The sequence below is a fragment of the Bathycoccus prasinos genome (genome assembly GCF_002220235.1).
Source record: "Bathycoccus prasinos genomic : Chromosome_1".
Taxonomy (NCBI): Eukaryota; Viridiplantae; Chlorophyta; class Mamiellophyceae; order Mamiellales; family Bathycoccaceae; genus Bathycoccus; species Bathycoccus prasinos.
In genome coordinates, this window is record NC_024008.1 from 186,382 (window position 1) to 199,307 (window position 12,926).

General features: G+C 49.0%; 8 protein-coding genes across 8 annotated transcripts; 4 read left to right on the top strand and 4 right to left on the bottom strand.

Moving 5' to 3' along the window:
• Positions 1–12: 12 nt before the first annotated feature.
• On the bottom strand, positions 13–1,188 carry Bathy01g00990 (predicted protein; the record flags this gene model as incomplete). Its single annotated transcript, XM_007515510.1, has 1 exon — positions 13–1,188. One exon carries the CDS (start codon positions 1,186–1,188, stop codon positions 13–15), a length of 1,176 nt encoding a protein of 391 aa, XP_007515572.1.
• Positions 1,189–1,655: 467 nt separating this feature from the next.
• Bathy01g01000 (predicted protein) lies at positions 1,656–4,499 on the top strand (the record flags this gene model as incomplete). The annotated part of the gene is made up of 1 exon (XM_007515285.1): positions 1,656–4,499. The coding sequence occupies one exon, from the start codon at positions 1,656–1,658 to the stop codon at positions 4,497–4,499; it is 2,844 nt and encodes a 947-aa protein (XP_007515347.1).
• Positions 4,500–4,739: 240 nt separating this feature from the next.
• On the top strand, positions 4,740–5,804 carry Bathy01g01010 (predicted protein; the record flags this gene model as incomplete). The annotated part of the gene is made up of 1 exon (XM_007515654.1): positions 4,740–5,804. One exon carries the CDS (start codon positions 4,740–4,742, stop codon positions 5,802–5,804), a length of 1,065 nt encoding a protein of 354 aa, XP_007515716.1.
• Positions 5,805–5,926: 122 nt separating this feature from the next.
• Bathy01g01020 (predicted protein) lies at positions 5,927–6,979 on the bottom strand (the record flags this gene model as incomplete). The annotated part of the gene is made up of 1 exon (XM_007515358.1): positions 5,927–6,979. The coding sequence occupies one exon, from the start codon at positions 6,977–6,979 to the stop codon at positions 5,927–5,929; it is 1,053 nt and encodes a 350-aa protein (XP_007515420.1).
• Positions 6,980–7,434: 455 nt separating this feature from the next.
• Bathy01g01030 (unknown protein) lies at positions 7,435–7,728 on the bottom strand (the record flags this gene model as incomplete). Its single annotated transcript, XM_007515457.1, has 1 exon — positions 7,435–7,728. One exon carries the CDS (start codon positions 7,726–7,728, stop codon positions 7,435–7,437), a length of 294 nt encoding a protein of 97 aa, XP_007515519.1.
• Positions 7,729–7,833: 105 nt separating this feature from the next.
• Positions 7,834–8,427, top strand: Bathy01g01040 (Actin-related protein 2/3 complex subunit 4; the record flags this gene model as incomplete). Its single annotated transcript, XM_007515349.1, has 1 exon — positions 7,834–8,427. One exon carries the CDS (start codon positions 7,834–7,836, stop codon positions 8,425–8,427), a length of 594 nt encoding a protein of 197 aa, XP_007515411.1.
• A 137-nt stretch (positions 8,428–8,564) lies between these two features.
• Positions 8,565–10,610, bottom strand: Bathy01g01050 (unknown protein; the record flags this gene model as incomplete). Its single annotated transcript, XM_007515372.1, has 1 exon — positions 8,565–10,610. One exon carries the CDS (start codon positions 10,608–10,610, stop codon positions 8,565–8,567), a length of 2,046 nt encoding a protein of 681 aa, XP_007515434.1.
• A 357-nt stretch (positions 10,611–10,967) lies between these two features.
• Positions 10,968–12,842, top strand: Bathy01g01060 (coproporphyrinogen III oxidase; the record flags this gene model as incomplete). The annotated part of the gene is made up of 1 exon (XM_007515495.1): positions 10,968–12,842. The coding sequence occupies one exon, from the start codon at positions 10,968–10,970 to the stop codon at positions 12,840–12,842; it is 1,875 nt and encodes a 624-aa protein (XP_007515557.1).
• Between the last annotated feature and the right edge of the window lie 84 nt (positions 12,843–12,926).

Below are 12,926 nucleotides of genomic sequence, written 5' to 3' on the forward strand. Positions count from 1 at the left end.
TACTATATTTTATCAGAAACTTTTTCGTTTTATGTCTACGCGGACGTACCCGCCGTCGTAATTTAACCGCTCGCTCTTGGCGACTGAAGTTTCCGTCGCGCGTAAATTTTCGAACTTACGAAAGTTTTCAATCAACTGGTCCAACATTTCGCGGTTGCGCACGGCGCCGAGGAGGCGACATCGCGCGTTTGGGGATGAAGAGAGACGTTTGTTTATGACTTTTGGGAGGAGAGTAGCGTGGTGGGATTCGTAGAGGCAATCGGAGCCGAGGATGATGTCGTACGTGTCTTCTTTCTCGAGAGCGAGGAAGGCGTCGGGCGGTTCTGTCTTCTCCGTGTTGGATGCGCCGTCGGCTCGCCAATCGAGCCACCGAACTTTTGTCGTCTTCTCTGACCCGTTCCTCTCCACGGACTCTGCTAACGCCTCCAGCAAAGGCGCTTCAAAATCCGACAACACGATCTCCTTGGCGCCTAACTTGGCCGCCGCGAAACCCACTAATCCAACCCCCGCGCCGAGTTCCAGCACCGTCTTATCTTTCACGTCGATTATAACACCGTCGTCGTCGTCGTCGTCATCTTTTGGTTCTCCCTCTTTATCGTCCAACTGCTCCGCCAACAACAGCGCCGCTTTCCACAACTTGCCCCCGACGCCGTTCGATAACTTGGTTTCCAATATCGACACTTCCACTCGTCCGTTTTTCATCGCGTACGTCTTCACATTCTTCTTCCTTTTCCGATGCGTTTCTATCGCTTCCAAGCTCTGTCGCAACAACTTTTGCACGCTGCTGCTGTTCGAAGTCTCTTTTTCTATTTCTTCTTCGTCGTCGTCGATATTCGTCGTCAGAGACACTTTCGCCAGCGCCTCGCTCAATATTCTCTCCGCCTCGGCCACTTCCGCCTCCTCGCCGTACACCTCGTCCTCTTCCACGTGTTTCGTCAACTGCTCGATCGCGCTCCGAAATCTTTTATCATCATCATTCTTCGTTCTTCTTCTGTTTCTTCTCCCCTCCTCTTCCTCCTCCTTTTCCTCGTCGTCGTTACTCCTCTGTTGTTTCGTCTCTTCTTCGATGACATCTAACCACTCGCCGACTCGTTCCCCGGCGATTAGAGACGCGTACCAATCGCCCTCGTCCGCGAATTCGCCCTCAGAATCATCAGAATCTTCATCGTCTTCATCAAAGCTTCTCATCTTCTCATTTAATAATGATACTGCCGCCGACGTGGAGAGAGAGAAAGAGAGAGAGAGAAAGAGAACGACGAAGAAATTGGAGGGGGTGGTTCTAACGAACTTCCCCCAAAAGTGTTCTCAATAGACTCCAAGACCGACTGTCCATCGCAATAAATAATCGAAGGCAAGAAAAAGAAAAAATATCTCTCTCTGCGAAAGAAATGTTTTCTGGCAAATTTCTGCTCTTTTTTTTCGTTCTTTTCTTGACCTTTTCTTTTCTGACTCGGGTGTTGTCTACCGATATTTGTGTTATTTTTGGTCCTCGCGTTGGGTTTGAAACGAGGCGATCCTCTCCATTATAATTCTCAATTCATAGTACTCTGTATATATACATATATGCGTTCGGTGAATAAAGCGTAAGACAGGTCTCGGGAGCACACTAAACGCCGCGTAATCATTTCCTCCGTCTGTCTGTCTGTCTCGAGAAGATGTCGTCTTCGAATACTAATGGTAACGGGGAAAAGATTCAGTTGAAAAGAAAAAAGTCCAAACGGCCTCCTCCACCGAAAGTGCCACCGCCGATGCAATTCCAGGAGGAAGACGCGGACTTGAATATCGCAGGTGAACGCGAAGAAGCGCTGAACCCATTCACGAGCGTGGAAAGGGTGGTCGTTTCTGATGGTTCGAAAAAGAAGAAGGAACAACAACAACGAGTGAGAGGACAGTCGGACAAAAGTGTATCGTTCGACCAAAAAGCACCATCGTTTCAAAAGAGGAACCAAGACTTGGGCGGAGAGAACGACGTCAACGACGGGTATTTGTTCGTGAGATACGTATCCATGAAACCGAAGATAACGATTTGGAAATCGCTGGGGTTCTTGTTTTTAGAGATCGGGTTGGCGATTGCGTTCATATCCGGGTACACGATGATGGGGAAAGGCGTACACGTGTATGACTTTTTGAATAAAGACGCGCACTACGACGCCGCGTGGTACATCGGGGTGAGTTGTTTCGGAGTATTTTTTCTTTTGTGGTTGCTCGACGCGGATGTTATTTTAAGGCACGAACGGAAAAAGATGACGAAATTGAAGGAGACGCACGAGGACGACAGCAGTGACGACGAGAGCGGTGAAGGACGAGTCGGGACGCGCGTCGCCGGCGACGCGGCGGGAAAGAAGAGTAAGAACAAAAACGATGACGAAAACGAAAAGAGCGAGAAATCACTCAACTCTTCAGGTTCTGGAAAGATGTTACCGCAGGCGAGAGAGGTGAACGAGAACGATTTGCTCGATGCCAGCGAAGATGTGAAGCAGGATTATAAATTGAAATCGATGGCTTTGAACTTGGTCATTTTGATTTGTGGCGTTGGTTTGTTCTGCGCGGCATTGTTAGCGTCTGGAAGGTACGTGACCGCACCGGTGGTTATTTACGTGTTGGTGAAGATTGGTTTCACCGCAGTGTACAAGAAGAGCTTTTGCAGAGGCATTTCTACGCGTTCCTTCATGGTTGCCGCATCGAAGTGCTCGTTTTTGGCCGGTGCTTTGATCATCGGCGCTTGGTTCTTTTGGGTCTTCGCCATGGAGAACAATTGGGATAAACACAAGTACACGTTTCCGAACCGTGTTTTCGAGTGCGATACAACCGCCGCGGATGGGACTGATTCCGGATGTGTCAGCGTGTACATGATGTGGATGTTACCCGGGGCGACTGGGTTCCTCGAGTTTCTCTTCGGCGCGACGGCGAATTTTCTCTCCCGACCAGGTGGTGCAGTAAGAATGATTGCGGTTTTAATGATGATTTTTGGTCTGGGTACATACATTCAAGTGTCCATTTCTGGTGTGGAAATGGGCATCGCGGACGATATCATCCAGTTTGTCGTGCTGTTCGTCGGGATGTTTCTCATGCTCCTGTTCGCCGCCGCCGGGAGAAAGAAGATTTCCAAAATTATCAGAGACACCGGCGTGGAGACGAAAGTGGCCGCGGCAACGAACCATCCAATCATGAAAGGTTTCTTGTTATGCGCGATTGGCCCGGCGCTACCGGCCGCGTTGTTAATCTCCGCCGTTTCATCCGCCTGCAGGCGGATCGGTCTCACGTTTCGACCGAAAGTATTGGACCAGCAAATTCCGGAAAACGAAAAAGATGGTCTCATCACGCACGAATGCCGCGCGGTTTTGAAGTGGCTTTTCGATTCGCCAACAACGACTATCGTCTACGCCACCTGGATTGCGCTTGCCTACTTCATAATCTCCATCGGCGTAGGTAAAGGCGCGGTGATTTTCCTGGCGTGGTTGGTTTCCTATTTGAAAGCGCAAGAAGTTTGGATGGTGTTTCTTGTGTTCTTTGGCATTGGCGTCTTTATGTTCTTGCTCCCGCCGATCCCAGGTCCCCCGGTGTATTTGACCGGTGGTATCGTCATCGTCGGTGCTTTGGAAGAGTCCATGGGTTTCTGGCCGGGTGTTATGATTTGCGGCGCCATGTGTTGGTTCGTCAAACTGTTTTCGTGCATGTTGCAACAGAAAGCCATCGGCGAGCCTCTCGGTAACCGCGTCGCGGTTAGAGCCATGTGTGCGGTCAATACCCCTCAAATGCGTGCGATCAAAGTCATCTTGTTACAGAAAGGTTTACCTATTGATAAACTCGCGGTGTTGTGCGGCGGCCCGGATTGGCCAACCTCGGTCTTGTGCGGCATCATCCGAGTCCCGTTACACGAAGCAATGTTAGGTACTGCCCCGGTGATTGTTTTATACTTGATGTACGTCGTCGTTTCTGGCGCTGTTCAGTTGAAAATCGGCGGGTGCGAAGCAGCGACGACGGTTTCCACCATACTCGCCGAAGACGACACTTCGAAAAACTACTGGCAACTCTTGAACGCCGTCATGCTCGCGCTCTCCGCCGTGAGCATGGGCGTCACCATGTTCATGTTCGCCTATTTCATGGATAAAGCTTTAATTAGTCGAAAAGATGAAATCGACGCCGTCCCAATCGACGTCGAAGTCGAAGAGTACGAGAAAACGCAAGAGGAATTGAAAGTAGCGTACAAAAAAGTCTCCGAGTGGGAGGTATTGCCGAAAGGCCAACGCGCGTTGTTATGTCTCGCGTGTATATTTTCCGTCGGTAGCGCCCAAGTAGCGACCGTTTTATCCACGGAATGCTTTAAAGAGTTTGGCGTGGCGTGCGAAGTAGCCGTGATGGATGTCGTCACTTTGTTTGGTTGGATCGTTTTGGGTGTGCACGCGGTTGGTTTTACTTTGATGATCGCGTATGGGAAGGTTCAAAAGAGAGCGGCGGCGCGGTACCTCGAGAGCGGGTTGAGTAAAGAGAGCGCTTAGACGAATAAGGCTAGAAGGTGCCCACCTTACCGATGATAGTATATATTTTATGATTTGAAAGTGAGTGAGAAAAGAGAAAAGAGAATGCTTTGTATTTAAAAGAGAGAGAAACTACTACTACGTGTACTCCGTTTGAGATTTACATATTTACAAAGTCAGTTTGGAACACATCCCCTGACAAATTTCTGAGTGCGTCACACGAAACACTTCACTTAAAAAGAGCAGTAAAAGAAATCGAACATGTCCCTCCCCTCGTCCACAGTTTCCTCTCTTCTCCAAATCCTCTCCCAACCCGCGCTCATCTTCCTCAGCGTGTGGTATTACTCGTTCCGAGCGTTGGTTGGAATTCCCATAACGCTTTTTTGGCAGCTCCTTTTGTCTATCCATTCTCTCGGTTCAAAAACAAGAATAGAACGCGAAGACGAAAGGAAGGTGCAATTCTTCGACGGCATCGTCACGCACGTTCGTAAATTGCCCATGAGACGGAGCTTCCGGTACCCGCTGAGAATGGCTCTGGTAAACCTCAGCAATCCTCCAACGTGGTGGAGAAAGAAACAGGCGAATTTGCACTTGAATGCGAATGAGATTTGGGAACGAACGCGCGAAGACGTGCCTTCATTCGTCAAAGAGAAGGACGTTTCGATCCATTTATTAACCTCTCCGATGAGTTTTGGGTACCATCAAAATCCGATTTCCGTGTATTACGTGGTATTAAATGAAACTGGAGAGTGTCTCGTGAATGTGACGGAAGTTACGAACACGCCGTGGGGGGAAACCGTGAGGATGAACTTCAACAGCAGCAAAGGAAGCGTACAGAATAGAAAAGGTATGGCAGAACCGTTAGGCGCACACGTGCCGAAAAGCTTACACGTGAGTCCCTTTATGGACATGGAGTCGAATTGGCGAATATTTGCGTCGGATATGCCTACGGTGAGTAAACATTTGAAGTTAACGGTGGACTGCGTGGAACATCCCGAGTACGGGGATTTTTTTCACGCTGCTTTTGTCGCGAAGAGAGACGAATCGGATACCAGAGGGGCTAGGAACGATTGCGGCGGTTTGCGGTTACTGTATAGAAGAGGGTTGAGTCCGCACCGAATAGCGTATTGGATTTACCACCAGGCGATTTTGTTGTTGTGGAAAGAAAAAGCGACGTTCTACGGACCTCCCGGATTAGACGAGATTAGAAAATTGACGAACGAGAAGAAGATGCACTGTAAAGTAAGCAGCGTGGTGCGAGTTGGAGGCGGGTGCCCTGCGAGAATCGCGTGGCAACCGGCAAAAAGTTGGCCTTGGCAAACGTAAATAGCATGCCCGCGTAGAAAGAATTGTACCGAATACTTGTGCATATGTATCAAGATAACGAAAACGCTTTCCGGCGTTTTCTCATCAACTTATTGTGTTAGCTTACAAATATTTTCTCTCTTTCAAGAATTGCACCCGCAAATGTATTCTCCTAAATAATACAAGTGATCGCTCACGCTATACCGTCTCCACACGTGATCTTCGCCGCCTTTCCATTCACCGCTTCCATCGCCGATGGTGATATTTCCGTTTCGATCTTCGTACACCTCGGTCGGGACGTGGCGAAATCCCAGAAGAGTATTCGGTACGGAAGGCACGACGTCTCTTCCGTGAGTCAATCTGTACGTTTTGAAACCGAGCCGTTCTGCGTAAATCTCCGCAAACACGCCATCGCCAACGCGCGGAGATCCAAACGTATACACGCTCTTTACGTCCACTTTCTTCTGTATGATGTGTTTCCGATCGGGATCGTGATTGCCGCTTTCCAAATCCATCGCCGCGATCGTCGCCAAGGCTCCGCCCAACGAGTGCCCGGTAATTTCAATCGGAAAGGGTGGCAAATCTTTCTCATTCTTACTGCTACTCTCATCCTTCTTTTCTCCTTTTTCTTCTACACTCAAACGAACACCATCATCGTCCGATTCAAAACTGCTATACTTCTCGCTCAACCTCGCGACGGCGTACGTCAAGTTCAATCGAATCTGCACGTACGCATCTAAAAACCCCGCGTGAACTCTTCCTTTCCCTTCAAAATCAGCCACCGGGAACCCCGCGTGCGTGGCATCCAAATTTTCCAACCAATTCTCGAACGATTTCGGCTCGGTCCCTCGAAACGAGACCACCGCTCGTCGCCTCTCCTTATCGTACCCTATAAAACCTTTCACGAATCGCTTCTCCGATTCAAACACGGTCACGTCCACCAAGGATTGTTCGTCGCAAAATTCACACGTCCAGTTTTGTAACCCTCGTTCGCAATACGCCGCCCCGCTCAAACGGCGAAACCTGATCGCTTCGCTCACGGAGAAGTCTTTCGATGGGTTCAAAGGGGATATCGGTGGTATCTTCAACTCTTTGAAAAGTTGTTGGTGTCGTTTCGAATGCATTTCCCGAGCTTCGCTCCTGCTAAAAACGAGGAGGAAAAAGAGGTAGAAACTGATCCCGCCGCCGCCACGCATGATGACGACGATCTCTCTCTCTCTCTCTCTCTCTAGAGAGAGAGAGAGATTTCTGCAGAGGTCTGCGTTTGATTCGCGCAAGTGAGAGAGAGAAATGCAAGAAAATTTTGTGAAGAGGATAAAGAGGCAACCCCTCGTCTCCTCTAACGGTTTCAAAAGGACTACATACGCGGCGGAAAGGTCACTCTTCTTTTCAGAATTACAAAGTATACAAAGGCTCGATATGTCTGCTCTGTACGTGTTGTTGTTGTTCCTCCTCTACGCATCTCTGCTCTATGATGTTGTTGTTAATGTTTTTGATGTTAATGTTACTCTCGTTCGTTCCGAGCGCTCGACGACTGAGCTCTTGCCAGACCTCTCTCTCTTTTATAATGGAACGACAACAAATTAAACTTTCGGATAATAGTGTTCGTTCGTCCCTTCCGGCCGAACCGGTTCTCCTCTCGCCACGTTGTTTACTCTCGTTGTTCTCGCATCATCGGTTCCATTCTTTGTGCTTGTACCACTCCCGGTCCGTAACTTACGCGTTGTAAACTCCCATCTTCCCCGACCACCATCTGTGTGCCTTCCATCACTTCTCTGCGTCTATCGCACGGGCAGCAGCACACGAGCAAACCGAACGGGCCGAAAAAAACAGCCAAACCGATACAGGAGAGGCACGAGATTGGGCCGAAGTATTGCTCCTCTCGTATTGGGGCAGGGAGGAGCACCGTTTCTCCCGGTCGCGCGTAAATCACTTGTTGGGACATCTCTCTTTCCAAAATGGAATGACGACTCCAATTCGCCAGAGTTTTTACTTCCGCTTTACGGTACGAGAAAAAACAAAGGAGATATCGTCGTCGCTTGGTATTAAAATGAGTTCTCGAGAACAGCACTACGCGAAAGTGCGCGAGGCTTTGACCGACGCGTTGCGCAAGATTGAGACAGATGACGACGATGATGATGATCAATCGAACGTGATGATGATTCCAACACCGTTCGTGGAATTTCAAGACGAATTTCCCGAGCAGTTGTACCCGGAAGTACGAATCGAGCGAGCGATTGGAGGAGGAGTAGGAGGAGCAGGAAGTAGTAGTAGTAGTAGTAAAAACAACAGTAACAACAACGAAGTTATACTCGTGGAGAGCTCGAGGAACAGTTTTCGTGTATCCGTGAAGCTGAAGCATTCGGACGAGTTAGACGCCATCTTGACCAAGCAACTGTCTCGGTTCATGCGCCAAAGAGCGGAGCAGTTTTCAATCGTACGGAAGAAAACGACAAATAGCGATGCGTTCGATTTAAGTTTTCTAGTCACGCAGAAGCACAAGAAACAGTTCGTGAATTCGAGTTTAGTAGCGTTCATGGTGGACTTTTTGAAATCCGTGGACGGGGAGATTAGCGAACAGAAGTTATCGGTGAGCTCGAGAGGGAGAGCGGTGGCGGAGGAGTTTCTTGGCGGTTTTTGCTGAGTGTAGTTTATAATAATGTGTACAGCTGCCGCGTATTTCTATTTCGTGTATGTATAATTTGTGTCTATGTGTTTGGTGTATCTATCTCTTCTTCTTCTTCTTCTTCTTCTTCTTCTTCTTCTTCTTCTTTGTTTACACTAGTTGCCGTCCAGGACGCGACAAAAATCAGCTCTCACGATGCACCGCGCGGTCTCGCCAAACCCGTTTCGGGCGAGAACTTCGCGAAAGGGTTGGAAAATTTCAACTCTGTTTCCGATGGAAACGTTCAATTCTTTTTGTAACTCCTTGGTGAATAACACGGTGACGTCGTATTCTCCATTATCGTCCAAAAGGTCGCGGAGTTCTTTCTTTTCCTTTCTCTTTTTTAAGAAATCTTCTTCGTCCTCTTCTACATTTTCCTCCTCGTCCTCCTCATCTAAAATGTCGCCGATGACTTCAGCTTCGGTCTTTTTCCTATGCATCGGTTTCGCGTACCCGAAACATCTGAAAATTCCTCTTTCCATCGTTACCGAACGCACGTGGAACGTGATGCCGTTTTCTCGTGAAGACCCTTCGTCGTATTCAAGGCGATTTTTCTTTACGTTTTCCTCGAATCGGAGTTTGTTGATTTTCAACTTTTGCAACGCGCGTTTGAGGCGCGCTTTAGGACCGCTCCCCGTGAATTCGGCGCCTCTTTTGGATTTCTTGCCTCCACCTCCGACGCCGTCTAAGAACAAATCGTTCGTCGGTGATGCGAGTTTCGGTAGAAAAGAAGTGACTTTCTTCTTTTCTTTTTCTTCTTTACCTCCCGCTTCTCCTTGTTTTTGCGTCTGGTGGATTGGGGGCGCGCCATCATCGTCGTCGTCGTCATTGCCTGTATCATTCCTCTGCGTCGTTGTTACGGCATTCTTGGGCAACGCGACGACATCTATGTTGGTCTCATCCTCACCGCCGTTCTCGTCGTCTCCACTGTCGATTATGTCGTCCTCGATGTCGTCCTCGATTTCCTCCGTGCCGTTGCCCAACGACGACTGCGTCCCGTCCAAGCTGCTGTTCTTTTTGCTATCGTATCTTACTTTTTCTATAACTGGAGCTGGTTTTACTACGCCTAATACTTTATCTCGCGTCGAGGTTGGCATCTTTGACGTCGATCGAGGGAGTTGTATTCCTCCTTGACCACCATCACCACCACCCCTTGTTGTCAGCGGTAACGCCTTTGGTGCGTTGATATTGTCGTCTTTTCTACCTGTTCCTCCAGTTGTTTGTTTCGTCGGTTTGTTTTGCTGCACTCTTTGCATCGTCGTGGGCAAAGTCCCGCGATTACTCGACGGCAGCTGTTGAGACGGCTGCTGCTGCGTAGAGGTCATGACTAAAGCCGTCTTCCGCACGTTCGCTTGTTGGCTCTGTCTTCCTCCTCTCGCGGCGGTAGTTTTTGTCGTCGTAATTTTACCCCTCTTCGACGGTGCCGACGTTGCGTTCGCGTCTTTCGCGGATCTTTTCCTCTGGTTGTTCGTGAACGCTTTCGTAACTTGCGTCGTTTGAGCAGTAGCGGTAGTCGTCTTTCTCTTCTTGTTCTTGTTGTTCGCCGCGCCGCCGGACGGCGACGACACCGTTTGCGTCGACGGACCATCCATACTTTCTCTGTGCTTCCTCGGACTCCTCCGAACGGTCACTGCGGTTGTATTATTATCGTTAGTAGTCGTTCTCGTCGCTCTCACCACTGCTGCTGATGCGGTCTTACGCGCGCGCGGCGACGTCCTCCTCTCGAACCCATCATCCAAACTGTTATTGTTTGTATTCTTCGCCATCGGCGTCGTCATCGCGACGGCGCCGTCAAAGTCATCTTCATTTGTCGTCGTCGTCGTCATCGTCGCCGTCGCTTCTAAACTCTCGTTCCCGCCTCCCCACAACCCAAACCCACTGGACGGGTCTTGAAACCCCATTTGAAACCCTTCGTTGACATCCAGATTCATCATCTTTATCCTCCGCTCTTTCTCTCCTCCATCTTTTCTTCTTTCGTTTGTAGCATTCGTAGTCGCATTCGTATCATCATCGCTCCTGTCGCGAAAGTTCTGTTTCCTCAGCAACGCTTTCTGGTCTACGTACGTGATCACCTCGTGCGGCGGCTCGAGTTCTTCTTCTTCTGTTTCTTCGTTCTCGTCCACCACGAGTTGTTCGTTGTTTCTGTTCTCCCTCTGCGTCATCGTTTCAAAATTGCAAATCCTTTTCCTCCTTCTCAAACGATTGTATCACGCACACAACAAAAGCGCTTCTTAAAAAGAAGAAGAGTCGCACGACTCTCACAGCAGCAGCAAAAGCGTGCGTTTGTGAGTCGACCCAAAAAGCAGGAACAAAAGCCTCCTTCTCTTCTTCTTCCTCTCTCTCTGTGTTTAAAATCACCTAATAACAATAACAGAGAGAGAGACCTTTTTGTGCGCAAAACCAACCAATTAATTGCCATAAAAAAAACCAAGGCAAACGTTTAGGGTATTAAACCCTAATACTTGAGAGTCTCTTCCTCCCCTTCTTTTGTTTGTTCACCATACTAACGAACAGAAATTATGTTTCTTCGACGTCCTCTTTCTCTTCTTTCCAGCTCGGGGTTGAGAAGACAACGACGACAGAGAGGCGGAGAAAGACACGGGTTCAGAGGAGGAGGAAAGAAGAAGCGCGCGTCTTTCGCGTCTTTGACGACGAGTACTAATGATACGAATAAAGAAGAATCATCAATTTTCCAATCTCGCTTGTATTCCCCGAAACCGACGCGTTTGTCGCACATCCAAAGCGCGTACGTGCACCTGCCGTTTTGCAAACAAAAGTGCCACTACTGCGATTTTGCGACGCAAATAATAGGAGACAGAAGAACAGGACGAGATGGGGGGAAAATAAACGACGCGATGGATGCGTACACCGATTTCGTGTGCCGGGAAATCACCCACCAAGGACGGTTACGTGGGACGTACGAGAAGACGAGCTCGAGAGGAGGAAGAGAAAAAAACGAGAAAGGGTTGGCAACGATTTTCTTTGGAGGAGGGACGCCGTCGTTAATGTCGGTGAAACAAATGGAAAAGTTACTGGTGAGTTTAGAGAACGCGTTTGGAATCGATTGGTCTCAGGTTGAGATATCCATGGAGTGCGATCCCGGGACGTTTACGCGGGAGAAGCTGAGAGGCTTCGTAGGATTGGGCGTCAATCGAATATCGTTAGGCGCGCAGAGTTTCGACGAGAACGTTTTGAAAGCGTGCGGAAGAACGCACGGGGTTTTGGAGATTTACGAGAGCATAGAGCACGTGCACGCGTTATTAGGGAGTGGTAGGAGTAGTGGTGGTAAGAGTGATAGTAAATTTAGCGGGAGTAGATCAAACTCAATCGAGACGTGGTCGATCGATTTAATCAGCGGTTTACCCGGGTCGACGTTGGAGATTTGGGAGAAGGGTTTATATGAAGCGATCGAGTGCGAGGCACCGCACGTGTCCGCGTACGATTTGCAAGTGGAAGAGAAGACAGCGTTCGGGAAGTGGTACGGGGACGACGATTCAGACGATTCAGACGACGGGTTGCTCTTTTTAAAAGACAGCAGTAAAAATCGAGACAAGCGCACGGAGGAGATGAAAAGAGCGGATGCGAAAGCGAAAACGTTCGAAGAGCGGATGGAAGAAATCAGACGAGAAACGGACGACGATTACAGCATAAAACAGAGAAAGAAACTAGAGAAGGAACGGCAAAACAAGAAAGTGGCGTATAAACTCGGCGACCGGTTACCTCTCCCTTCCGAATCCGTCGTCGCCGAGCAGTACAAGTTAGCGTCTGAAATCTTAACCTCGCGCGGCGGCTTCCACCGGTACGAAATCTCCTCCTTCGCTAAAGGCGTAGAAAACGAATGCAAACACAACAAAAACTATTGGGACGCTATAAACGGCTCGTGGTACGCGTTTGGTTTATCTGCCACCAGTCGCATCGACAACGAACGATTAGCGCGACCGAGAGGGATGAAACAATACTACGGTTTCGTCCAAGATTTCGAACAAAATTCCTTCGGCAGCGAAGAGGCGTTTACGCAGCTACGAAAAGATTGCACGGACGAGGAAGTTTTAGATGAAATCGCGGACGCGATTTTAGAACGCATCATGCTCGGTTTTCGAACCGCGCGAGGCGTGGACGTTCAAGAGCTCGAACGTTCGTTCGGAGCAAAAGTCGTCCAAGAGTTATTCGACGCGTTGCGCTTCGTCGAAGAAACGTCCGCCAATGACGTTGGAAACAACACCTTTGGCAAAAAAGCAAAGGAGAAGGAGAGGAAGCTGTACGAAACTTTACCACGGGACGACGATTCAAACAAAATCAAAGCCGTGCGCTTGACCGACCCGGACGGGTTCTTGGTCTCCACCGAGATCATCGCCACCGTCATCTCTCGCATGCCTTCGTTGAAAGACATTTGAGGAGAAAGAAGTTTGCGTTAAAGAATAAGTACGGTAGATAATTATACGCCGGTGTAATAACAATAACAGAACAAAGCCTAATGC